Genomic DNA, 25,202 nt, shown 5'->3' with positions numbered 1-25,202 from the left:
TTTAAAAGGACCATGTGGATGGAAGGAGCAATTAAATGGCAATGATATTATAGGCAGATGTAGCAATTTAAGGGAACAAGAATAGTATCAGATTCTATGAGAGTTGAAGCAATCTATAGTTCTTGCTGTGTATGAAAGGGGAGCTGACTATATCCCAGAGAGAAGATCTCTGAAGCTGTTCTCAGGGCAGAATTGGGGAAGGTGAAGATGGAAAAGAGGAAGAGGCCTTGCTTGTGCTCCATGTGACAGGAGTAGAGAGGAGAGAGCTGTTGGGGCCCAATGTCCCTAAGCAAGTTCTACCAAAAGTCTGTGTGGAGGGAGGAGAGGGAGGCTGCCAGTCGTCTCCTCTGTTGATTGCCTGCTACCACTCTTCAGAGGGAAGTGGAGCCTGTAGTAGACTGGCCCCCAGAAGGGAGACCCTGCTGGGGTTCCATAATGTGGAAGGGAGTGAGGGGGAACCCTTGGGATCTTGTGTCTTTGGTAATCTCTGCTGAGGGTCCAAAGGAAGAGAACAGGGGCTGGGATTAGAGAGAAGGGGGTACACTGGCTGGCAGGGACCTGCATTCAGCTCCTGGCTGCTGCTGTTCTTTGGGAGCTTGTAGTAGGCCATCCCCTGGAGTGGGAAGGAGGAGGCCTCTGGGGCTCCCGTTGGGGCTGGGTGTTTATATTTTCATAAAGAAATTGAAGGGGAAGAGTAGGTTTATTATGATTGAAATTACACACTCTGCTTCTCAAGGAGCCATTTCACATAAACTGTCAGAGAATGGTCAAGTAGGGGTAAAAAACATTTTGTAAGATTTGATCTAAAGAAGAAAGTGTGTGTTATAAAGATATAATCAACCTACCCTGTAGAATAGAAAAATATTGTAAACCCATATGCATAGCCCTAGTAATAGCAAGGAAAGTAAAATAAAAATGATACTACAAATTAGTTCCCCAAACTCACTGAAATACACATGGCTTAGGAAGCGGACTAGAAATCTCTCAACTAATTTTGTAACTTTTATCAAAATATAATTTAAATGCCCTTTACTATTCTTGTAATTGGGGTGTTCTTTTTCTATTTTTCTGTACCAAATCCATTGCATATTAGATCATGTACTGTACTGAATGGAGAATTTAATTCCATCCCACTGTATATCTAGGGATAGTCATTACTGACCTAGTTGTAGGCATAATAATGAAAGTCTGGTCTTATGAATTGTTGTGCCTAATTTGTAAAGGATTCTTTGCCTTTGTGTTTTGGAATCCCCATCAGGCCTAAGGATTAAGCACTGCTGAACTGCATTCTAATATCAATGTGCTTTAAATGTATATGGGATAATATTTCATATTTTCCTAATTCACTATTTATATAAAGGGTAATTTGACTGGAAATATTTACTTGTCAAAAGGATTGCTAGGAGTCCAACCAAAATCTATGGAAAGTGAAGTTGATAGAACCTCTATCTACCATGTGTTAGTGCTCGCTCCCAGGTCCAGCAAGTTATATTTCATTGTGGCAAAATGTCAAATTATAGATCTACAAAAATATGTGGAAGGCTTTGCTCACTGTTAATGAGTAGAAAGAGGAGAAATACCATTTTGAAATCGGTGGGTGAGCTCAACTTCATAGAAGTTGGAGATGGAAAAAAATTCTATTTAGATACTTTAGTCAGTCCCTCTGGTAAGATTGTTCCTTACCATATATATTACTAATGCTTGTATAGTTATCCACATGAACTGAAGGCTCCCCTGAAATATAAAGCGCATGTGTAACTACTAACATTAGTGCTGTAAGTGCATATCAGGAATATATTAGACTCTTCAGTTTGTATCTTTGCTAAAAAAAATTATTTTTTTTACAGCTTTGGAAAACATCTACATATTCTGGTACCATTTATTTTAAATATGACGTGTTTAAGAACACTGTAGGTATAAAGGTCCAGGTCCTCAACTGGGGTGAATTGGTGTAAGGTGCAACATCAGCTTGCACTACCTAAGAATCTGACCCAAAGTCATGAGAAAAATATTGCTTTATCAAAATCTCATCTTTTCTGAGTCGATATATTTGCATAATAATAAAGCCATACAATTAAAATGAAACAACACTGTGTATCAAAAAGTAGCAGTTACTAGTGAACTTTTCATTTAGAATTCATCAGACATGAATCCCTTTTGTTTCTGTAGGATGCTCTTGCTCCATTGGTTTGTGTTCTTGCTGCTGCTCCCGCTCAACTCCAGGACACAGAAGCTGCCTACCAGAGATGAGGAACTTTTTCAGATGCAGATCCGGGACAAAGCATTTTTCCATGATTCATCAGTAATCCCAGATGGAGCAGAAATTAGCAGCTTTCTCTTCAGAGATACACCTAAAAGGTACGTTGACTAGTATAATTTATAGGGTTGTACGTGGAACTTAATATTTATATTTTTTTTGGATTTTTTAGAATCAAGTTTTAGATCCAAATATGAAAAATACAAATATCTTCTTGCATCAAAAAATAACTGTGTTTCAGTCCCAGTAGGTCACACTGACCCAGGCTGAACCTCAACCCCATTCAATTTATTTTCACTTTCTATATGATTCCAGAGGCCACACAAACCACAAAATTTTCCTGAAGTGAGGCCACAAACCAAGTCGGGGGGTGAAGGTGGGGAAGGAAAAGGAAGCCAATTCTGTAGGGGGTCTCTAACCACCCCATTTTCATATACTTTTACTGAGACCCAAATACACACAAAACAAACCCCAATAACCCCACCAAAAATAAAACAAAAAATAACAACGATCTTCAATAGAATTCTCTCTCCGGTATGTGGAAACCAGAGTCTTAATTTCACTTTACAGTGCCTGTTTAATCCATTTAGTAATGTGATAAATTGAAGAGAACTAGTCATATCCTACTGAAAAACAAAACAAAAACCAACCAAAGAAACAAACAAAAAACCCCAAATAAGTCCAGGAATATACATGATATTTAACCAACCACAAATAAAGAGTTAAGTGAACACTTTTTTTGCTTTTTGATATTTTGACACCCCACTTTGAACTAAGTATGGAGAAAATAAATTTTCAGTTGGTCTGAAAGGACATTGAAAGAATACATCAAGTGTGAAATCAAATCTATAGGAGTTTTGCCAGTGGCTTGGGTGAGGGCTGGATTTCACCTCCAAGTAAAAATTGTTGTAGTCTAGAGCTGATAATATACAAAACAGAAAACATTGCTTTTCAAGGATTTGTGTTTTCCAGTTTTCCCTTTTTTCCCCCCTATGTAATAATATCTACAGAAAGGAGTATAAAATAAAAGCAAAATATGATCATTTGAAAGCACAAAATATTTTCACTCACTTTGGGGGTAAAGCAAGAACTGTTTACATGGACTTCATGGTACTTGGTATACCTCAAACAGTTAATAAAAGCACTTTAATATGCCACAAAGAGAGAGGCAGTTGTGTGTGTGTGTGTGTGTGTGTGTGTGATATTTTATATGCTTAGAGAGTCCCATTGTGCTAGACACTGTACAAGCACATGACAAAGAGATGGTCCCTGCCTCAAAGAGCTTTCATCTTAAGTGGTAGGTAACATCATATTTGTCCTCATTTACACCTTTCTTGATTTGTCTCAGTTACCCATGAGCACCAGTCCAGAAAATTTAATGTCAACTGCTGTTTCTTGTCATTATAGTTTATTAATGTTATACTTTTGTTAATCTGTCATAGGTATTTCTTTGTGGTTGAAGAAGACAACACTCCCTTAGCAGTTACTGTAACACCATGTGATGCTCCTTTGGAATGGAAGCTGAGCCTGCAGGAACTTCCAGAAGAGGCCAGTGCAGAAGGTTCAGGTAAAAAAAACCCAGTGAAAACTCTAATTCTGGGACTTTATGGGTCAGAGAATTGATAATGGGAGACTTTTTAATCTCTACCTGATTCAAGTCTGCCCAAATCAGTAGTGATGTGATACACACAATTTTGTGGTGTGTGTAACATTTTAAGAGGATGTCTGAGTCCTTACTGTTTGAATATGAATCCCAACCTTGCATTAGTTTAGAAGGCAGGCAACAGTCAGTGACATGGAGAGTGAAGGAGAGGAATACACTCCCCTTGAGTTAAATAAAGAAAAAGGTGACTCTGTCAGTCCTCCAGGTGAGTCTGACACATTGGGATGCACTAATCTCATCTAAAGGGAACTTCAAGAGAAAGACCTAGGAGTAAACAGATCAGAAAGTACGTTATAAATCTAAGCAGAGCAATAACCAGGGAATGTAATGGAGAGCAGAGGGAGGGAGTATGCATATTTGAAAATAAAACATTTCATTTTATATGGAAATATGATAAAGTAAAACTTTGCTTATTGATATCATGTGGATTTCATTTGTTAACAAACCACATCATTCTGAACACTCAACCTGACCTCCTGTGTAACATTGGCCATAAAAGTTCCCCAAAATTATTCCTAGAGCATTCCTTCTGGAAAAACATCCAATCTTCATTTAACAATTGTTAGTGATGGAGAATCTACTCAAATCCTTGGTAAATTGTTCCAATGATTACTTATTCTCACTGTTAAAGATGATTTATTTCCAGTCTGAAATTGCCTAGCTTCAACTTCCAGCCATTGGATTGTTTTACAACTTTATGTGCTAGACTGAAGAGCCCATTATCAAACATTTGTCCCCCATATAGGTATTTATAGACTGTCATCAAGTCACCCCTTAACTGTCTCTTTGTTAAGCTAAATAGATTGAGTTCCCTAAGTCTATTACTAGAGTATCAGAGGGGTAGCCATATTAGTCTGGATCTGTAAAAAGCAACAAAGAGTCCTGTGGCACCTTAAAGACTAAGGGCTTGGCTACACTTACAAGTTGCAGCGCTGGGAGTTACAGCGCTGGTCATGCAGCTGTGGAAGGGCCAGCGCTGGAGTGTGGCCACACTGACAGCTACCAGCGCTGCAGTGTGGCCACACTTGCAGCACTTTCCAGCGCTGTATTGAGAGGTGCATTGTGGGCAGCTATCCCACAGAGCACCTCGTCCCGTTTTGGCGCCGTTTTGGCGCTGAGTATTGTGGGAAGGGGAAGGAAGTGTGCGGGTCATTCCGCTTCCTGTTTGCCAGCGCCCCGTGGTGCATCGCTTCACATCCCAGCATTCACTCTTTCCAGCAGCGTTTGGCGCCATTGTGAGTGTCTTTCTGTTACTCTCTGTGTGAATCGCGATTTCTGTGGCAAATGGAGCCCGATCTGCTGAGGACTCTGCTGATGAGTGTCACCAGCACAACACGTTTGGCAGTCCAGCTATTCCTTCAGCTCCAAAGTGACAGTGAGGATTCCGACGATGATATCAATATGGATTTGCCTGCCGCGTGTGACACTAAAGTGCTTGCGGCATTTACGGAAATGCTCAGCACCGTTGAACGCCGCTTTTGGGCTCGGGAAACAAGCACTGAGTGGTGGGATCACATCGTCATGGAAGTCTGGGATGACGAGCAGTGGCTGCAGAACTTTCGTATGAGAAAAGCCACTTTCATGGGACTGTGTGCTGAGCTCGCCCCCACTCTGCGGCGCAAGGACACAAGATTGAGAGCTGCCCTGACGGTGGAAAAGCGAGTGGCTATTGCAATCTGGAAGCTGGCAACTCCAGACAGCTACCGGTCGGTCGGGAACCAGTTTGGTGTGGGAAAGTCGACCGTGGGAATCGTTTTGATGCAAGTTTGCAAGGCAATTAATCGCATCCTGCTAAGAAAGACCGTGACTCTGGGGAGCGTGCAGGACATTGTGGATGGCTTTGCACACATGGGTTTCCCTAACTGTGGAGGGGCGATAGATGGGACGCATATTCCTATTCTGGCCCCCCCCCACCTGGCATCAGAGTACGTTAATCGGAAGGGGTATTTCTCTATGGTTCTCCAGGCGCTTGTGGATCACCGCGGGCGTTTCATTGACATTTACACAGGCTGGCCTGGAAAGGTGCATGATGCACGCATCTTTCGGAACAGTGGCCTGTTCAGGAAGATGCAGGCAGGGACTTTTTTCCCAGACAGGAAGATCACAGTAGGGGATGTCGAAATGCCCACTGTGATCCTTGGAGACCCCGCGTACCCGTTACTGCCTTGGCTCATGAAACCCTATACAGGGAAGCTTGACAGGAGCAAGGACCGGTTCAACTACAGGCTGAGCCGGTGCAGAATGACTGTGGAGTGTGCTTTTGGGCGTTTAAAAGCCCGCTGGCGTTGCTTGTATGGGAAGCTAGACTTGGGGGAAAGCAGCATCCCCGCGGTTATATGCGCTTGCTGTACCCTCCATAATATTTGTGAAGGGAAGGGTGAAACATTCAGTGAGGCATGGACCACCGAGGTTCAAGTCCTGGAGGCTGAATATGCACAGCCAGAGAGCAGGGCTAATAGAGAGGCCCAGCACAGGGCTACAAGGATTAGGGATGCCTTGAGGGAAGAATTTGAGGCTGAAAGCCAACAATAATGTTTGCTGCCTTGCATGGGAGTGAATTGCACTGCTTACACTGTTATTCTATTATCCATAATAATAATATGATTTGTAGTGCCTCTTTCTTTACTGGGCTAAGGTATCTTTCACTATCTGCTATAATAAAGACTGTTTTCAAAGCCAAGAATTGTTTTATTGAAAAGAAAAAAACTTCCTTGACAGACAGACAGACACACAACATTTCATGAACACAAGAGGGCAGGGGTGTGGGTTGGTGAACTGTACAGTCACAAGTTTGCATATGCCCTGTCTGGATTGCTGTTTAATGAATCCTGCACTTCAGGGTTCATATACTGCATGGTGATGGGGGTTGAATGCAGAGGGTAAGGGTGGTGGTAGGTATCAGGGCTGGTTGGGGAACATACAGGTGTTGGAGGCAGCTGGTGGTGGTAAGAACCTGGATGCTGGGGAAAGGTGGTTTGAGCTGACATTGGGGCACAAGGCACAAAGGACGGGGCGGGTGGGGGAGTAGCACGGTAGTGCTCTGCTTGCATGGCAACAAGTGACTCTATAGACTCCGCTTGGCGCTCCAGGATGCTTAGCAGCCGCTCCGTGGTTTTCCTCTTGGCCACTGCATTTCTCTTGCGTGTCCTGCTTTCTTTCTCTCGCCAATCCTTCAAGTCCTTACTCTCTCGAGCAGACTGATTAAGAACAGTTTTCAGCATGTCTTCTTTGCTCTTTCGGGGATTTTTTCTCAAATTTTGAAGCCTCTGCGATGTTGAACATCTGGGCAGTCCAGTAGTCAAGGTCACTGTAGAAACAGAAATGACAACATTTAACACGGGCAGCATTGTATCCACTATCTCCAGACATGAATTGTTACACTGAGGGAGTGAGTTCTTATTTAAGCATTCTTTTACCCACACGCATAACACTACAGAAGCCACGACATGGTGAGTGAGCAGTGCTTATATGGGGAGAAGTGGGGCTTGGGTGTAAGAGGGGAGCTGGTTGCTTCGGGTAATCTGGAGTGCTAGAGGGGTTGAGTGAAATGCAGATGCAGGGGTGATCTTATCTCCCTATCTCTTCACTAAAGAGTCTCCCAACATTTTTCACAGGACTTAATCCTGGAAGATGTTTCCCTACTGCGAGTCACTAGGGAACAGCGGGGGGCTCTTTTAGAGCAATGTGGATTCCGCCCGGGACCCTATGCGGCTTGCCTGTGTTCAGAAATGGTCCCCCCACCACTGGCAGAAGAGTGGCGCGGACGCGTCACCGTCACTGGGACAAGGGACACAGTGGCTCTGCCTATAAACCTGCGCAGGCATATTGCCCACGCTCTGGATGAAGCTTTTGCTGAGATAACTGAGGCAGATTACCGCGACGTGATAGACCACATCAACGGGCTATTCCACATCTAGAGGCTGGCATGCATGCATCCATAACCCCCCCTCCTCTCCAGAAACATTTCACCCAGAAAATAAAAGCCGCTTACCGGTAACACGCTCCTCTGCTTGTCCTTCTGCAACTGCTGGCTGCTGCGATTGGGTGCTTTCCTCCTGGCTTGAGAAGAGCTCCTGGCTGCATGCCTCCAGGGAATCTGCGGTTTCTTCCCCCATGCCAGGAGCTTCACTCGCGGTTTCCTCCCCCCCCCACGCCTCCGCCTCCGCCTCCGCCTCCTCCTCCTGTCCCCCAGCCTGCTCAGAAGTGTCCATCGTTATCCTGGGATTGGCAGTGGGGTCACCCCCAAGTATCTCATCCATCTCCCTGTAAAAACGGCAGGTCGTGGGAGCAGCTCCGGATCGTCGATTCCCCTCTCGGGCTTTGTAATAGGCACTCCGCAGCTCTTTAATTTTCACCCTGCATTGTACTGCGTCCCGATCATGGCCCCGATCCAGCATGGCCCTTGATATCTGCTCAAAGATATCGTAATTCCTACGGCCGGAGCGCAGCTGTGCCTGAACAGATGCCTCACCCCAAACACTGATGAGGTCCTGCAATTCACCAGTGCTCCATGCTGGGGCTCGTTTGCCGCGTGGAGGCATGGTCACCTGTAACTGATTAAAACTGATTGCACTCCACACCTGGCTGCAGCAAACAGGAAGGAGATTTTTAAATTTCCCGGGGCATTTACAGGGCGGGTCACCTGAGCCAAGAGCAGTAGAGTGCAAACTGATGTGCAGAGTGGCTGAACAGGAATTCTGGGATACCTCCTTATTCCCTGGAGGACAGGTAAAGCGCTGGTGAGTGTCCACACCTGCTGGGCAGCGCTGGATCACCAGCGCTGCACTCCTTATACCCCTGCCGGGATGGGTTTTCAGCCAGCGCTGCAACCAGGGAGTTGCAGCGCTGGTTGTGCCCTGCAAGTGTGGACGGGGTGTTGTTGCAGCGCTGGAAAGCCTCCACCAGCGCTGCAACTTGTAAGTGTAGCCAAGCCCTAACAGATCTATCTTTAAGGTGCCACAGGACTTTTTGTCTATTACTAGAAGCCACATTTTATAATACTTGTGGCTCTTCTCTGAACTCTCTCCAGTTTATCAACATCCTTCTTGAATTGTGGGCACCAGAGCTGGACACAGTATTCCATCAGCTGTTTCACCAGTGCCAAATGGATTTGAGTTCTCTCACTTCCCTCTCACCCCTAGTGGTGTTCCTTTGAGAACATACCTGTTGTGGGCTATTGATATGGGGAAGCCTGCAATTGGGGCTTCTCTCCAGGCGGTAGCTGTTCTATAGAGAAAGAATGTGATATTTCATTTCCAGAACCTTTTGTAGAAGCATTAAAAACCAAATACCTGTCTTTAAATACAAAGTGAATCCAGTCTTCAAAAAAAATATCACATACCGTACAAATTCTGTTGTACTTGTAAATAATAGGATCTCTAAATCATTTTCACTGTGTATTAAGACTCAAGTACTACTTGCTCAAAAGTGGATTGATTTCACTATTGCCTGATCATTATTTATGATTGGAGTATCCTATGCTCCAGAAACTGTTTAATCTGGCTCTGACATTTTACTTACAAGTAGCTATTAGAGTTTCATTTTCCTATATCATCATATGTTGACACACTTTCTAACATTTTTCTATGTTCATATTCTAGGTGAACCAGAACCACTTGAGCAGCAGAAACAACAGATTATTAATGAAGAAGGCACAGAGCTGTTCTCTTACAAAGGCAATGATGTTGAATACTTTGTCTCTCCTAGTTCCCCATCTGGTTTGTACCAATTAGAACTGCTGTCAACTGAGAAAGATACACATTTTAAAGTATATGCCACGACAACTCCAGAATCAGACCAGCCTTATCCCGAATTACCTTATGATCCAAGAGTTGATGTCACCTCTCTTGGACGCACAACAGTCACATTGGCATGGAAACCAAGCCCTACAGCATCTTTACTGAAACAGCCAATTCAGTATTGCATCGTCATCAATAAAGAACACAACTTCAAAAGCCTCTGTGCTGTTGAAGCCAAACTCAGTTCTGATGATGCCTTCATGATGGCTCCAAAACCAGGCCTGGATTTCAGCCTCTTTGATTTTGCTCATTTTGGCTTCCCTTCAGACAACAATTCTGGCAAAGAACGTAGCTTCTTAAAATCATCATCAAAGCTTAGTCGCCAAATGTCTTCGAAGCCAAGAGTTGACCTGCAGAAGATTTGCATTGGGAACAAGAACATTTTCACACTATCTGATCTGAAACCTGATACACAGTACTACTTTGACATGTTTGCAGTAAATGTTAACACAAATATGAGCACTGCCTATGTTGGCACCTTTGCCAGAACTAAAGAGGAAGCCAAACAGAAGACAGTTGAACTGAAAGATGGAAAAGTTACAGATGTGTTTATCAAGAGAAAGGGGGCCAAATTTCTACGGTTTGCTCCTGTTTCGTCACACCAAAAAGTCACCTTCTTTGTTCATTCATGCCTGGATGCTGTTCAGATCCAAATTAGAAGAGATGGAAAACTTCTCTTGTCTCAAAATGTTGAGGAGGTCCGTCAGTTCCAACTTAGAGGAAAACCAAAAGCTAAATATCTAATTAGGCTGAAAGGAAGTAAGAAAGGTGCTTCCATGTTGAAGATCTTAGCTACTACAAGACCTAATAAGCAATCATTTCCTTCTCTTCCTGAAGACACAAGAATCAAAGCCTTCGATAAACTTCGCACATGTTCTTCAGCCACAGTGGCCTGGTTAGGCACACAAGAAAGAAACAAATTTTGCATCTACAAAAAGGAAGTGGGTGACAATTATAGTGACGAGCAAAAGAAAAGAGAACAGAACCAGTGCTTGGGTCCAGATACAAGGAAGAAATCAGAAAAAGTCCTCTGTAAATATTTTCATAGCCAGAATCTACAGAAAGCAGTTACCACAGAGACAATTAAAGGCCTGCAGCCTGGCAAGTCCTACCTGCTGGATGTTTATGTTATAGGGCATGGAGGACACTCAGTCAAATATCAGAGCAAACTGGTGAAAACAAGGAAGTTCTGTTAGTGACCTTGTGTATAGAAATATATGGAACTCCAGTCTGAACATTATCCTACTTTCAATAAAGAGACTGACTACTTTCACAACTGAGAAGTTGTGACCTGTATTTGTACTGTGTAGAAAAACATCAACTTGTATATTTATGTTTACATAAGTAATTGTCTGGAGAGACTAAGCCCAGTGCTTTCTGATGGCATCTGGCAGTTGTATTATGTGTTCGGTGGTCCACGTTTGATGCTCAGTAGATGTTCAAGGTAGCAAGAAACCTTGAAGGAACTTCCATTCTTTTGCTTCCATATTGCATGAACTGCTTCTAAATTATTTTATTACTTAAAAGGCTGAGACAAGTCATTCAACTGCCTTGTTATTCACACACACACACACACACACAAACACTTCCGCTTTACGTAGATGGTAGGATTTCTGTAAATTATTTTATAAAGTTTCATTTTAAATGTTTGTTTATATGATTGTAAACTATTAAAATCATGCCCCATCAAAATACAGATTTAAACTAAGTATTAACTGGGCTGCACATGAGTCTGTTTCATTGCTAATGTAAATTCTTATCTGGTTGATTTTAACGTTTAAATACTGTATGTATTTCATGTATAAAGTTGTCATACATTATATTCCTGTACATAAAATTAAAAATATTAGATTATATATTACTTCTCTTCTCTTGGTATTCTAAAGAGGAACCTAGGCACCTGATACATAAAAGTGTGACCATGAACTAAGAGACGGGGTAAAGCCGATTGCTGCAGAGGAGAGTCTATTGATAGAGAGTCTCTAGGTTTTAGTCAGGAGGAGAGGATGGAAGAGGATAAAGTAGGGGCCAGATCAGAAGAGAAACATTCACATAAAAAAGAATCTGACACATCAGAAAAGGGCAAACAAATAAACAGTGACAAATTTTTAAAGTGCTTGTACACAAATGCTAGAAGTCTAAATAATAAGATGGGTGAACTAGAGTTCCTCGTGTTAAAGGAGGCTATTGATATAATAGGCATCACAGAAACCTGGTGGAGGGAGGACAATCAATGGGGTACAAAATATATTGGACAGAACAGGTCATGCGGGCAGGGGGAAATGGCACTATATTCTTTGCTTCAGTCTTCACAGCTGAGGATGTTAGGGAGATTCCCAAACCTGAGCAATCCTTTGCAGGTGACAAATATGAGGAATTGTCACAGATTGAAGTGTCATTAGAGGAGGTTTTGGAATTAATTGTTAAACTTAATAGTAACAAGTCACCAGGACCAGATGGCATTCACCCAAGAGTTCTGAAAGAACTCAAATGTGAGATTGCAGAACTATTAACTATGGTTTGTAACCTGTCCTTTAAATCAGCTTCTGAACCCAATGACTGGAATATAGCTAATGTAACGCCAATATTTAAAAAGGGCTCTAGAGGTGATCCCGGCAATTACAGATTGGTAAGTCTAACATCAGTACCAGGCAAATTAGTTGAAATAATAGTAAAGAATAAAATTGCCAGACACATAGGAGAACATAAATTGTTGGGCAAAAGTCAACATGGTTTCTGTAAAGGGAAATCATGTCTTACTAATCTATTAGAGTTCTTCAAAGAGGTCAACAAACATGTGGACAAGGGGGATCCAGTGGACATAGTGTACTTTGATTTGCAGAAAGACTTTGACAAGATCCCTCACCAAAGGCTCTTACATAAATTAAGTTGTCATGGGATAAGAGGAAAGATCCTTTCATGGATTGAAACCTGGTGAAAAGAAAGGGAACAAAGAGTAGGAATAGATTATACATTTTCAGAATGGAGAGGGGTAACTAGTGGTGTTCCCCAAGGGTCAGTCCTCAGACCAATCCTATTAAACATATTCATAAATGATCTGGAGAAAGGGGTAAACAGTGAGGTGACAAAGTTTGCAGACAATACTAAACTGCTCAAGATAGTTAAGACCAAAGCAGACTGTGAAGAACTTCAAAAAGATCTCACAAAACTAAGTGATTGAGCAACAAAATGGCAAATGAAATTTAATGTGGATAAATGTAAAGTAATGCATGTTGGAAAAAATAACCCCAACTATACATACATCGTGGATAGTTCTCTAAAGACATCCACGCAGTGTGCAGTGGCAGTCAAAAAAGCAAACAAGATGTTAGGAAACATTAAAAAAGGGATAGAGAATAAGACAGAGAATATTTTACTGCCCTTATATAAATCGATGGTACGCCCACATCTTGAATACTGCATAGAGATGTGGTCTCCTCATCTCAAAAAAGATATACTGGCATTAGAAAAGGTTCAGAGAAGGACAACTGAAATGCTTAGGGGGTAGGAATGGGTCCCATATGAGGAGAGATTAAAGCGGCTAGGACTTTTCAGCTTGGAAAAGAGGAGCCTAAGGGGAGGGAGTAGAGAGGTTAGCTGGGGCTCGTTTCTCTCTGGGGTGGCGAGGCACCACACCGCCTCACTAAATTGGGGAAATTAGTCCAGCCGCAGAGTCATCCTATGAGGCCTTTGTGAAGGTAGAAATAACAAAGTAAGCCCAGGCCCTAGGTCAGGGCGGGGCAATGGAGAGTCAGGTGCTCAGGTCCTCAGGCAGGGGCTGAGCAATAACAGTATTTAATAGCAGTAGGCCCAGGCCCTTGGCTCCGAAGGGCCTGGGAGAGGGGGAGACTGCCACCCGTGAGTTGGGTGGCAGGGGGGACGCAGGCCCTCCCACTCCACTGCGTCCCAGCCCGGGGCCCTAGCAGTGGCAGAAGACTCACTACTGTGTCAGTGGGGATCCTGGCCACAACACACTGACATGGGCTCTGGCAGTGCTGCAGCCAGACTAGGGTTGGCTGCCCCTGGGCCACTTCCAGATTCCCCCTTTTGCGGTACCTGGGTCAGGGTGGTGTCCTCAGGGGGATCCAGCACCATGGACTCCTCAGGATACTGGCAAAGGGTAGACTTGGCAACTCCTTCTGGTAGCTGCACAGGGCAGGCTTGGCAACTCCTCCGGGTGGCTGGCGTGGGGCAGGCTCGACCACTCCTCCAGGTAGCTGGCATCAGGCAGGTTGGGCCAGTCCTCGAGTTTACTGCAGGCTGTTGGGGTTTCCCAATTGCGAGCTATGCCAGAGGCGTCTGGCCTCCCCGGTGGCTGCTCTCTCAGTGAGCCCTGAGGTCGGCCCTTTATACTTCCGGGGCAATGCCTGACCCTCCGGGGGGGGGGGGGAGCCAGAGCTCCTTGGCTCTGCCCACTCTGGTGTCCGGAGGGACTCATCTGTCTCTGGGGCGGTGGGGAACCATACCGCCTCACTACAAGGGATATGATAGAGGTATATAAAATCATGAGTGGTGTGGAGAAAGTGAATAAGGAATAGTTATTTACTTGTTCCCATAATATAAGAACTAGGGGCCACCAAATGAAATTAATGGGCAGTAGGTTTAAAATAAATAAAAGGAAGTTCTTCTTCACACAGCGCACAGTCAACCTGTGGAACTCCTTGCCTGAGGAGGTTGTGAAAGCTAGGACTATAACAGGGTTTAAAAGAGAACTAGATAAATTCATGGAGGTTAAGTCCATTAAAAGCTATTAGCCAGGATGGGTGAGGAATGGTGTCCCTAGCCTCTGTTTGTCAGAGGATGGAGATGGATGGCAAGAGAGAGATCACTTGATCATTACCTGTTAGGTTCACATCCTCTGGGGCACCTGGCATTGGCCACTGTCGGCAGACAGGATACTGGACTGGATAGACCTTTGGTCTGACCTAGTATGGCCATTCTTATGTTCAGTTAGGGCTTGTGTGTAGTTGAGTTTTTAATGTGTTTAGAAAAGGATGTCTGAAGAGCTCTAGAATTACTAATGCTACTGAAAGAACAGGAGTACTTGTGGCACCTTAAAGACTAACAAATTTATTTTAGCATGAGCTTTTGTGAGCTGCAGCTCACTTCTTCGGATGCATAGAATGGAACACACAGACAGGGGATATTTATACATACAGAGAACATGAAAAGGTGGAAGTATGCATACCAACAGGCAGAGTCTAATCAATTGAGATGAGCTATCGTCAGCAGGAGGAAAAAAAAACTTTTTGAAGTGATAATTAAGATGGCCCATAGAAGGTGTGAGGAGAACTTAACATAGGGAAATAGATTCAATTGGTGTAATGACCCAACCGTTCCCAGTCTTTGTTTAGGCCACAGTTAATAGTATCTAGTTTGCATATTAATTCAAGTTCAGCAGTTTCTCTTTGGAGTCTGTTTTTGAAGTTTTTTTGTTGCAAAATTGCCACCTTCAAGTCTGTCACTGAGTGGTTAGAGAGGTTGAAGTGTTCTCCCACTGGTTTTTGAATGTTATGATTCCTGATGTCAGATTTGTGTCCATTTATTCTTTTGCGTAGAGACTGTCCGGTTTGGCCAATGTACATGGCAGAGGAGCATTGCTGGCACATGATAGCATATATCACGTTGGTAGATGTGCAGGTGTACGAGCCCCTGATGGCGTGTCTGATGTGATTAGGTCCTATGATGGTGTCACTTGAATGGATATGTGGACAGAGCTGGCATCGGGCTTTGTTGCAAGGATAGGTTCCTGGATTAGTGTTTATGTTGTATGGTGTGCGGTTGCTGGTGAGTATTTGCTTCAGGTTGGGAGGCTGTCTATAAGCGAGGACTGGCCTGTCTCCCAAGATCTGTGAGAGTGAGGGATCATCTTTAAGGATAGGTTGTAAATCTTTGATGATGCGCTGGAGAGGTTTTAGTTGGGGGCTGTAGGTGATGACTAGTGGTGTTCTGTTATATTCTTTTTTAGGCCTGTCCTGTAGTAGGTGGCTTCTGGGTACTCTTCTGGCTCTGTCAATCTGTTCTTTCATTTCAGCAGGTGGGTATTGTAGGTTTAAGAATGCTTGATAGAGATCTTGTAGGTGTTTATCTCTGTCTGAGGGATTGGAGCAAATACGGTTGTATCTTAGAGCTTGGCTGTAGACAATGGATCATGTGGTGTGTCCGGGATGGAAGCTGGAGGCATGTAAGTAAGTATAGCGGTCAGTGGGTTTCCGGTATAGGGTGGTATTTATGTGACCATCGTTTATTAGCACAGTAGTGTCTAGGAAATGGACCGCTTGTGTGGATTGGTCTAGGCTGAGGTTGATGGTGGGATGGAAATTGTTAAAATCACGGTGGAATTCCTCGAGGGCTTCTTTTCCATGAGTCCAGATGATGAAGATGTCATCAATGTAGCGCAAGTAGAGTAGGGGCGTTAGGGAACGAGAGTTAAGGAAGTGTTGTTCTAAGTCAGCCATAAAGATGTTGGCATACTGAGGGGCCATGCGGGTACCCATAGCAGTGCCACTGACTTGAAGATATGTGAAATAGTTGTGGGTGAGGACAAAATCACAAAGTTCAGCCACCAGGTTAGCCGTGATATTATCGGGGATACTGTTCCTGATGGCTTGTAGTCCATCTTTGTGTGGAATGTTAGTGTAGAGGGCTTCAACATGTGCTAATAAATGAATGTGTAATAGAGAAGATATACTGTGCCTTTTTTTCATCTCAAGACCAGTGAGGAGTCACAGAGCCATTTCACACCACATCAAGACAATCTTTAACATCTTCATCAATCAAAGCCTATCTAATTTGACTGATTTACTTACTGACAGAAGCCTTACATTTACAAGCTTCAAACAGCCCACGAGACAAAATGGTTTATGAATTACAAAAATCAAATGAAGTTTTTGATGGTAAGAGCAGTGGGAGAATAAATCAATGAGCTATAAACCGCTTTATAATGATCCTTTAAGAACAGCAGCTATGAAAATTATCTCTTTGCCTCAAAGCAACAGTTGCATGTGTAGTATTTTATGACCTGAAGCATGCAAGAGAAAAATTCCCCCTTCAGAGCAACAAACTATTCCCTACCATAACACCTCGCAAAATGTCATGATACATTGTGTGTTGTTTGCATCAAACATGTAGAAATAATAATAATGATGATAAAAAGAAAAGAAACAACACAACCAAACAATAACTTTACACTTGGGATTGTAATTTTTGGCTTAAAATTTGAATTGCCAAACAATTATTATAATCTGGTAGGGACTAGCTTCTGGATTCTAAGTGCCACATTCAGTGGAATCATTGTTCAGTGGGCCAATGATTTCAATGGAGTTATATGAGAGAAAGCCCTCATTTTGTATCTTAAATAAATAACCAACCCCAAAAGTCACTTTTTAGGTAATGCTTACATATTATGTCATCACACCCATGCAAGTCCAGTGATTTCATTAGTATGTCATAGATGTATAAAGTCGCAGTGTCTTTTGTCTGCTTCTGCAGAGCCAGCCCATTCACCAGAGGAGTCAAACACACCTCCTCAGAGCTGTGCTGGCATCATGGATGAATATAGCATGCAAACAAGACAATATGCAAGGGAGAGCCGTATTGCTAACAGCTCTGGAGATTGGTTTGTATCTAAACTGTTTTGTCTGTATATTTTAGGCCCTACAATGGGATCCCCATACACTGACTGGGGCAGGGGTCTATCCAGGCAGATCCAGTTACAGGATTTGGGTTTTAGATTGTAAACAGGAGAGGGACTCTGGTCCAGATCCTGAGAAGCTGGGTCTATGTCTTCCTCTATGGATTGTACAGGGCCATGCAAAATGACAGCACTCAATACATAATAAAAGGTGTGGGATAAATTATATGAAAATTATGTTGCATTTTCCAAGACTATATTTGACTGGGACTTTTTGCAGTAGTAAATTTTACTCTTCTTAACCCCAAAGTAATTGCTTTCTGTGAACTAAAATTGACCATTTAATTGTATTTTTCTATTCTATTTCCTTGCTCCAATTTTACAGTGCAAGCATTCCTGCAGGTCTAAGTTAAAATGCACATTTAAATTCCTGGGCTATGCAAAGAAAATATTTGATAAAGTTTTGGGTGCCAAAGTATACAGGAGGCTCATGCACCATTCTGGAAAGTTAGAAAGGGAAGGAGCACCTCTGGGGCATTAATATTTTCTTTTATGTACTATTCTGTTTCACAATGTTAGCTATTACTTTAAAACTCTTCTGACATTCAATGATATTATAAAGGGGATGGGGAAGTGTGAACGTTCTTTCTTGCCTCTTGTGCAATTCTAGCTCTCTGAATTTAAATCAAATACATCTGCTTAAAAGTAGGAAGTAGCATTAGAAGGGACTATACCAATACACTAAACAAGCTCAGAATCATTTCACCGGTGCAAAGCAAACACCCAGCATCTTGGTGAAAGATGAGCAGCCATATAAAGGCTGTTGGAGGTGGCCTGTGAAGCCAGTTACTGTTCACAGAAAATTCAATGACACATATGGCCTGATTCTCTATTGTCCTGCAATTTTGTATAGTCGTGTTCAACAATGCAAGGTGAGGGCAAAATGGATATAAAATGCTACCAGATCAGAGTGGTGGTATTTCACTCCCACTTTGATCTCACTTTACACTGGTGTAAATGACTATGCAAGGTGCAAGGCAATGGAAAATTAGGCCCTTCGGGCCAGATCCAAAAAAGGACTTAGGTGCCTAAAGCCCAGATTTAAGCACCTAAGTCTCACTTTTATGCAATCCACAAAACCTTTGCTGGGCTTCAACCTAACTCTGTAGGCACCTAAACTCACTCAGGCCTGGTCTACACTGGCGGCACGGGGGGTGGGGGAAATCGATCTAAGACATGCAACTTCAGCTATGAGAATAGCATAGCTGAAATCGACATATCTTAGATCAACTTAGAATCATTTACTTCACGTCCTCGCGGCGCAGGATCGACGGCCGCCACTCCCCCGTTGATTTTGCTTCCGCCTCTTGCCAAGCTGGAGTTCAGAAGTTGACAGGAGAGCGATTGGGGATCGATTTATTGCGTCTACACTACACACAATAAATCGATCCCCGATAGATCAATTGCTACCTGCCGATCTGGCGGGTAGTGTAGATGTACCTCAGTGCCTACTGTAAAAGTTACCTAGCTGCCTAAGTTTCTGCCTCTGGTCATGTGTACCCAAGGAATATAGACATTTCTCTGCCAGTCTTGCCTGAGGGTTCCCTCCATCTCAGGCAAGTGGACCATAGGATATTGTGATGTGGGCCTCTCCGTTTCTCTTGTTGAGTCATTGCATGTTAGTGAAATATTAAGTGGGCCAGAGAGAGAATCTAGAGGCCAGTAGTTAGGACATTCACTCACCTAAGAGGTGAGAAACCCCTGTTCAGATCCCTTTTCCTCATCAGGCAGAGGGGGGAATTGAACCAGGGTCTTTTATATTCTAGGTCAGTACCCAGGGCCGCCCAGAGGGGGGGGGCGCAACTGGGGCAATTTACCTCAGGCCCCGGGCCCAGCAGGGGCCCCCATGAGAGTTTTTCGGGGCCCCTGGAGCAGGGTCCTTCACTCACTCCGGGGGCCCCGGAAAACTCTCGTGGGGCCCGGGCCTCCAGAGCTTCTTTGATCCCGGTCTTCGCTGGCGGGAGTTCCTTCCTCTCTGGGATAGAAGGACCCCTCCCCCCGCCAAATTACAGCCGAAGTGGGACCCACTGTCGGAGTGCAGCCGGGTCTTTGGCGGTAATTCGGCGGCGGGGGGGTCCTTCCGTTCCGGGACCTGCCGCCGAAGTGCCCCGAAGACCCGCGGTGGGGGGTGCACTTCGGCGGCGGGTCCCGCTTCGGCGGTAATTCAGTGGAGGGGGGTCCCCACCGTGGGTCTTTGGGGCACTTTGGCGGCGGGTCCCGGAACGGAAGGACCCCTCGCCGCTGACTTACCGCCGAAGCTGGGCCCCCCACCGCCGAAGACCCAAGGCCCCCGGAATCCTCTGGGCGGCCCTGTCAGTACCTGCACCCATGGGATGAAGGGATGCCTTCTCCCCTAGCCAGTTTGTGGCAAGTACCTAAGCCATTCTCACAATAAACAGCTCAGCCTAAGCCTAGCCTAACAGGAGCCTAAACCGCCTCCAGAAGAGGGGTTCCTAGTTTTGGATAACAAGCACAGATAGGTACCTTCCTCCAGCCCAGATTTGGCACTGAACTCTGTGGGAGGGGCAGAGCTTAGGACACACCCTTTTCATCAGCCTCTCCCATTGGCTAGTTTAGGGAGCTCCCTGCCTAGCATGCTGGCTTTTGTGGATCCCATTCTCAGCATTTATGTCTCCCCCTCTGTTCATTGTATAGAAGCCTTGGCACCTAAATAAGGCTTTTTAGATCCCTGTGATTTTCTCGGTGCCTAAGTCTTTTTGTGGAGCTTGGGCCCTAGTGATCAGGATTCTACTGGAGTCTCATGGGTCTCTGGTAGTGGAACTCTTGAAGATTAGCTGGGTTTGAGTTCTTCCCTCTCCAGTTCGTCTAGGGCTAAGTGGAGGCAAGCATGCCTCATTACTAACTCAGATAGTATGGTCAGGTGACCTTGTTTCCTCAAACAAGCCTTTTAAGGTGAACTATAAAAGGTGTCTGTCCTGGTTTAGAAAGGTAGGGAAGCCGGAGAATAGTGTTAGGTTTTATTCTGTAGGGAGTGCTGTACTACAGACGGTGTGTTCTAGTTTTTGTTTGCTATTAGTTTTGTTGGGGGGAGTACAGCCTAACAGTACTACTGTTATTTCAGCCAGGTGTTTACAAACACACTGTAAATATAACACTATTAGGGGGGTTTTTTCTTTCACCTGAAAACCTGTATCTATGTCACCTTGTCTTTTTAACCCCATTAGATCTCTCAAGCTAGTCTGGGTCTCTGCTTAACTGTTCCTAGGAGAGGACGCTTCAATGTGGCAAGTGCTGCAAAAAGTCTTTATTTCTGGATGTGATTCTCTTTCCTCTGAGTGAGTAGTGACTTAATGTCCGTGGAATGGTATATCTGTCTCCAAAACTATTGTAAACCTGTTACAGAAAAGTAATTCTAACAATACACTACTCCCTAGCAGCAAGTGAGGATGCTGACTCAGAGGGTAGAATGTTACCTAATGCATATTACAATACTTCCTATAACATCTGAGACCTATATATCTATCTAGGTTCTTATATTGTGCGCATATCTGAGTGCTGAATTCAGATGTCTCCCAGCCACATACTGATGAGCAACCCAGATCCTTCTTAGTTGAGGGGATCACAGATCTAGGTAGCAGAGCTGCAGGTCAGGCATTGATTTATTTCTGGCTACTAAATGTTGTTTGCTTTCTTGCCTTTTCTATTTTGTTTGATTACAGTTAAGTCAACTGGAAGTGCTGGATGTACTATTAGCTTTATATCTATTTTATAAACCTTAAAATGCTTTCTCAGGAAGGTATATAATTTATCTTCATTAGCAACAGGTATGCCAATATGTTCCTTGGTGTCATTATATCCTATAAATATCTGCAGGAAACAATTTGGCCCCAGTGAAGTCAATGGGTTTTATCTCTGTTCTTTACCAATCATGTATTTGTCCAATAATAAATCTTACCAGCATAGGCAATTCTGAAAGTAACCTCAGACATTAACTTATTTTTTCCATTGTAAAACAAATGGGATTTGGGAAGTAGTAAGTAGTCTTAGTAATTAGAGGAGGCAGTAATTTCAGAAGCAGTGAGCCCCTTATCTCATTGTTTTCAATTGTGATAGAGTTTGGCAAATACTGAGATGTAGATCCGAAAAGGTATTGAGGCACCAACTTACACTGATGTCAGTGGAAGTTGGGAATCTAAATGCCTTTGTGAATCTGGGCTTGAGTTCTTCTGAAAATCTCACTTGCGGTGTCCAAGTCAAGAGTGGATAGGTATCTGGAGAGCACAGAGCTTGTACAGCAGTTTGGCCTGACTTCGTTGTAGTTATCCTGCTACACCCATCTGAATCTCCTCTCAGATTTAAGCAAGGTATAGAAGAACATCCTCCCAACAGAAACAGATATGTGCAATTGGGTTAAATCTGTGTTCATTGACAACTGAGGTAAGTGAAAACTGCTTTTATGGTTTAGCTAAAATAAGTTTACTGTAACACAATTATTAACTTGTTACATGCACTTTAAGTATAGCAAGAGTGTGTCTCTGACTCTAATGACTAAGGCTCCTGTCCTGCAGTCCCCAAGAGTCTGGCCTCTCAGACCCAACTGTAGGACAGGGCCCAAGATGACTCTCCTGCTGTAGAAGGAGGAGCACCTCTTTGTTAGATGATTCAGGACGCCTCTTTATATCCTGTTATCTGTGAATTTAATTAACCTGCTTTGTTTCCTCACATATGAGTGGGGTTATAAACACAAGAGAAATAAGCTCTGCTTGTTTTAAAAACAAAATGTACTTTTCAGACAGCACAAAAGCTAGGAGGACCTGAATTAGAACATGCAATATGATTAAATATGATTCAACGCCTGTTAATCATTGGTCCCATGTAAGTCCTGAAGCTTATAACAGTTTTGATATCTGTGCTCTTGTAAAGCGTGGGATTGCTTTAAATGTAACTGAACGTCATGAATATAGAGTTAAAGCTAACTGGAGTACAAAGTATCATGAACAAAAGAACATCTATTATTTTGAGGTTATAATGCTTTGCTAAATGAAAGGTTTTCACATTTTCTAACAGCTTATTTTTCAGTTGCTCTAAATGTTTCCAGAATGATTATTTCTATTTGTTTTGTTCACTCAAAGCTGCTGTTTTGCATATGTAGCCTTCTTCTGCTGAGCAGCAGCAGCCGTTGATGGCTATGTAATTTAAGCCCACATGTAGTACAGGCGGCTCGGTTTTCACATAATTTTCTTATTAATTTTTTTCCAGTTGTTCCATATTTATGCCTGTCATTGGGGAAAGCCTTTGATTAGTCTCCTTTGGCTACAATATGGATTTACAATACATTTAATAGCTTTGGAGTAAAGCAGATATATGCTACTATTAGCAATTGGTACAATAAAGAGAAGATTTAGCCTACTAAACAAAATAATGTTTAAAGTAATTTACAAACATACAGTATTAATTCAGCTGGTGATGATACAAATTCTTATTTGACTTCAATTATTAAACAGTTTCAGCGCAAGAGTTCCAGATTCTACTATCCCGCATCATGGTTTTTCTCTTCCATCTGCCTTCCACCTAAATCGTTATGGCTATAGGCTGCCCTCAGCCTGCGCAAGCAACAACTTTTGTCATCCATGTCAGTTGCATGTATGGATTCTATTTCAGCATTTTTCCTTTAAGGCCAGCAAAAAATGAATCATCTTTAAAGTTAAATGAACTAATAATGGTGATCACTTCCTAAATACAGATGGCTGTAACTCCAGTACAAATAACCGTTTAATAACAGATTTCCTATCTCTAAAATGGGGACAACAACACTTACAGGATTGTCATGATTGATTACAGTCCTAGATTTTAAGGGAACAAGGGACCACCAGATCCTTTAGTCTGATCTCTTGTATATCACAGGCCACTAAGTGCCATTCCACACAAATCCTAACCACCAGAATTAGACCAAATTTTTACAGCCTTAGGAAACTATTGTGTGCCACAGACAGAGAATGGGCAGTACACCGATGCCCATGGCCCCTGCAATGGCAGGGAATTGATTAAGTGAGAGAGATCCAGATGATCCTAGCGAGTGTCCTGCACTCCCTGCTGCAGGAAAAAATTAAAAACAAAAAACCAAGGTCTCTGCCAATCTCACCAGGGGGAAAATTCCTTCCTGACCCTGCATATGGCAATCAGTTTGACCTTGGGCATGTGAGCAAGACCAACCAGCATCTGAGAGAGAATTCTCAGTGCCACCTGAGAATTCATTTTGATGTGCCTGATCTTGCATTCCTTACACATCCAACACTCCCACTGACTACAAATGGATTTCTGGGTGCTCAGAGAAGTGCAGAATTGAGGTCCTTCTTTGTGAAGAGCTAAATAAATGCTCATGATTCATCTCATTTCTCTCTCTCTCTCTCTCCTAGAGCAATTTGGTCAGTGATATTATCTGATATAAGAAATGTATGGAAAAGGGTGAAAATGTTCAGACTTAAAATGCTCTGCTTATAATCATGCTTATTTTTGTTTATTAAATATCTCATTCACGGCATGAATCCTGTGAACATTTATTACCGGGTGAAATGCTTACTACTTTTAATTACTTGTATTTAATTTTATTTGTGCAAATTGCTCACAGGCCTGAGTAAAGGGCCATGTGGTACCACGGTGCCCCTGGGGGAGTTCTGACTAGGAGGCAGAATTTCTCTCCCAATGTCTCTGCTGCTGCATCCTTTCAGATGGTGCAGCACACTCTGCAGGTGCTGTTTGCCAGTGCAGTTGTGGCCTTTCTCATCCCCTTATGGATGGATTGCATCACTTGGGGCATAGGGCTAGGACACTCCTTGGACTGCCTCAAGAATAGGATCGGCGATAATGGCAGGCCTTTATGAAAGACATGGATCCTTGTGCCTCTCCCCTCCACCATCCCTCCTTCCCATGCACTTGTTTGAGTGCCAGCCAGTCTGGTTCTCCCCCCCCCCCCCAACAACCCCCCACATCCTACCACCATTACTGTGTTTAATTTTTGTTCAGCTTCCCAGATGCTCATGATGGGCAATTTAGGAAACAATAAAATAAACACAAATACCATCTGCTTCAAGATATCCTGTATAGCATTATAATTAGACGCAAAGAAGCCAGGACAACTCTCTCCCTGGATTGTTTGGTGACACATTGTTTTCTCCTTTGTTCTTGTTCTCTCTGTTATGCTATTTCTTTATGGTTTCAAGTAGTGATCTTTTTATAAAGATCTTTAATGGTTAATAAACTGTGCTAATGCATATATGTTAATTGCACCATAATTTTATTTTGCACTCTATATAAAACTACAATATAATAAGTTTTAGAACCATTCACTGTGAGGTGTTTTTTTTTTGTTTGTTTTTTTGTTGACTACCCTGCAGATGCTGACTGAGTGCTTCCATTACTTCTCCTCTGATTCCTTTTGGCTGGTACTGGGTAATGGCTCATCAGCCCTTGGGGTTTTCTGATGTCTGGTTCCACTGGCTTTCTTTCTGCTACCCCCTGCTGCTCAAGAGGTTTGCTGGGGAAGATGGTGAGAGAGCTTGGTGTAGGCTGCAATACCATTAGTATGTGGATGACACACAACTCTACTGTCCAGCTGCAATGGGGAAAAAAAGATATATAGTGCCTTTGTTTTCCAATAGCTGGTCAAATGGGGTCTTGGGTCTTAGTGATAAATGGTCACTTACACTGAAGATCATAATATTCAGGTTACTTCCAGTCCCAAGAGACCAGTCACTTAACCTAAATCAGCTGCTACCCTAGGTCTGACACCAACGACAACGGCTGTAGCCAATCCTGTAATAAACCATTTAA

General features: G+C 43.2%; 1 protein-coding gene across 3 annotated transcripts in view; it reads left to right on the top strand.

Moving 5' to 3' along the window:
• NDNF (neuron derived neurotrophic factor) overlaps positions 1–11,540 on the top strand; it is a 43,426-nt gene extending 31,886 nt beyond the window's left edge. For all 3 annotated transcript variants that reach the window (XM_045019119.1, XM_045019118.1, XM_045019120.1), the window contains 3 exons: positions 2,170–2,358; positions 3,700–3,824; positions 9,521–11,540. In XM_045019119.1, coding sequence (XP_044875054.1) covers positions 2,171–2,358; positions 3,700–3,824; positions 9,521–10,914 — 1,707 coding nt within the window. In that variant the 5' untranslated portion in view covers position 2,170 and the 3' untranslated portion in view covers positions 10,915–11,540. The remainder of the gene's footprint in view (positions 1–2,169; positions 2,359–3,699; positions 3,825–9,520) is intronic.
• The last annotated feature ends 13,662 nt before the right edge of the window (positions 11,541–25,202 follow it).

Source organism: Mauremys mutica, chromosome 5, assembly GCF_020497125.1.
Source record: "Mauremys mutica isolate MM-2020 ecotype Southern chromosome 5, ASM2049712v1, whole genome shotgun sequence".
NCBI lineage: Eukaryota > Metazoa > Chordata > Testudines > Geoemydidae > Mauremys > Mauremys mutica.
The sequence above is the reverse complement of the archived record's forward strand: the minus strand, read 5'-3'. Positions and strand labels throughout refer to the sequence as shown.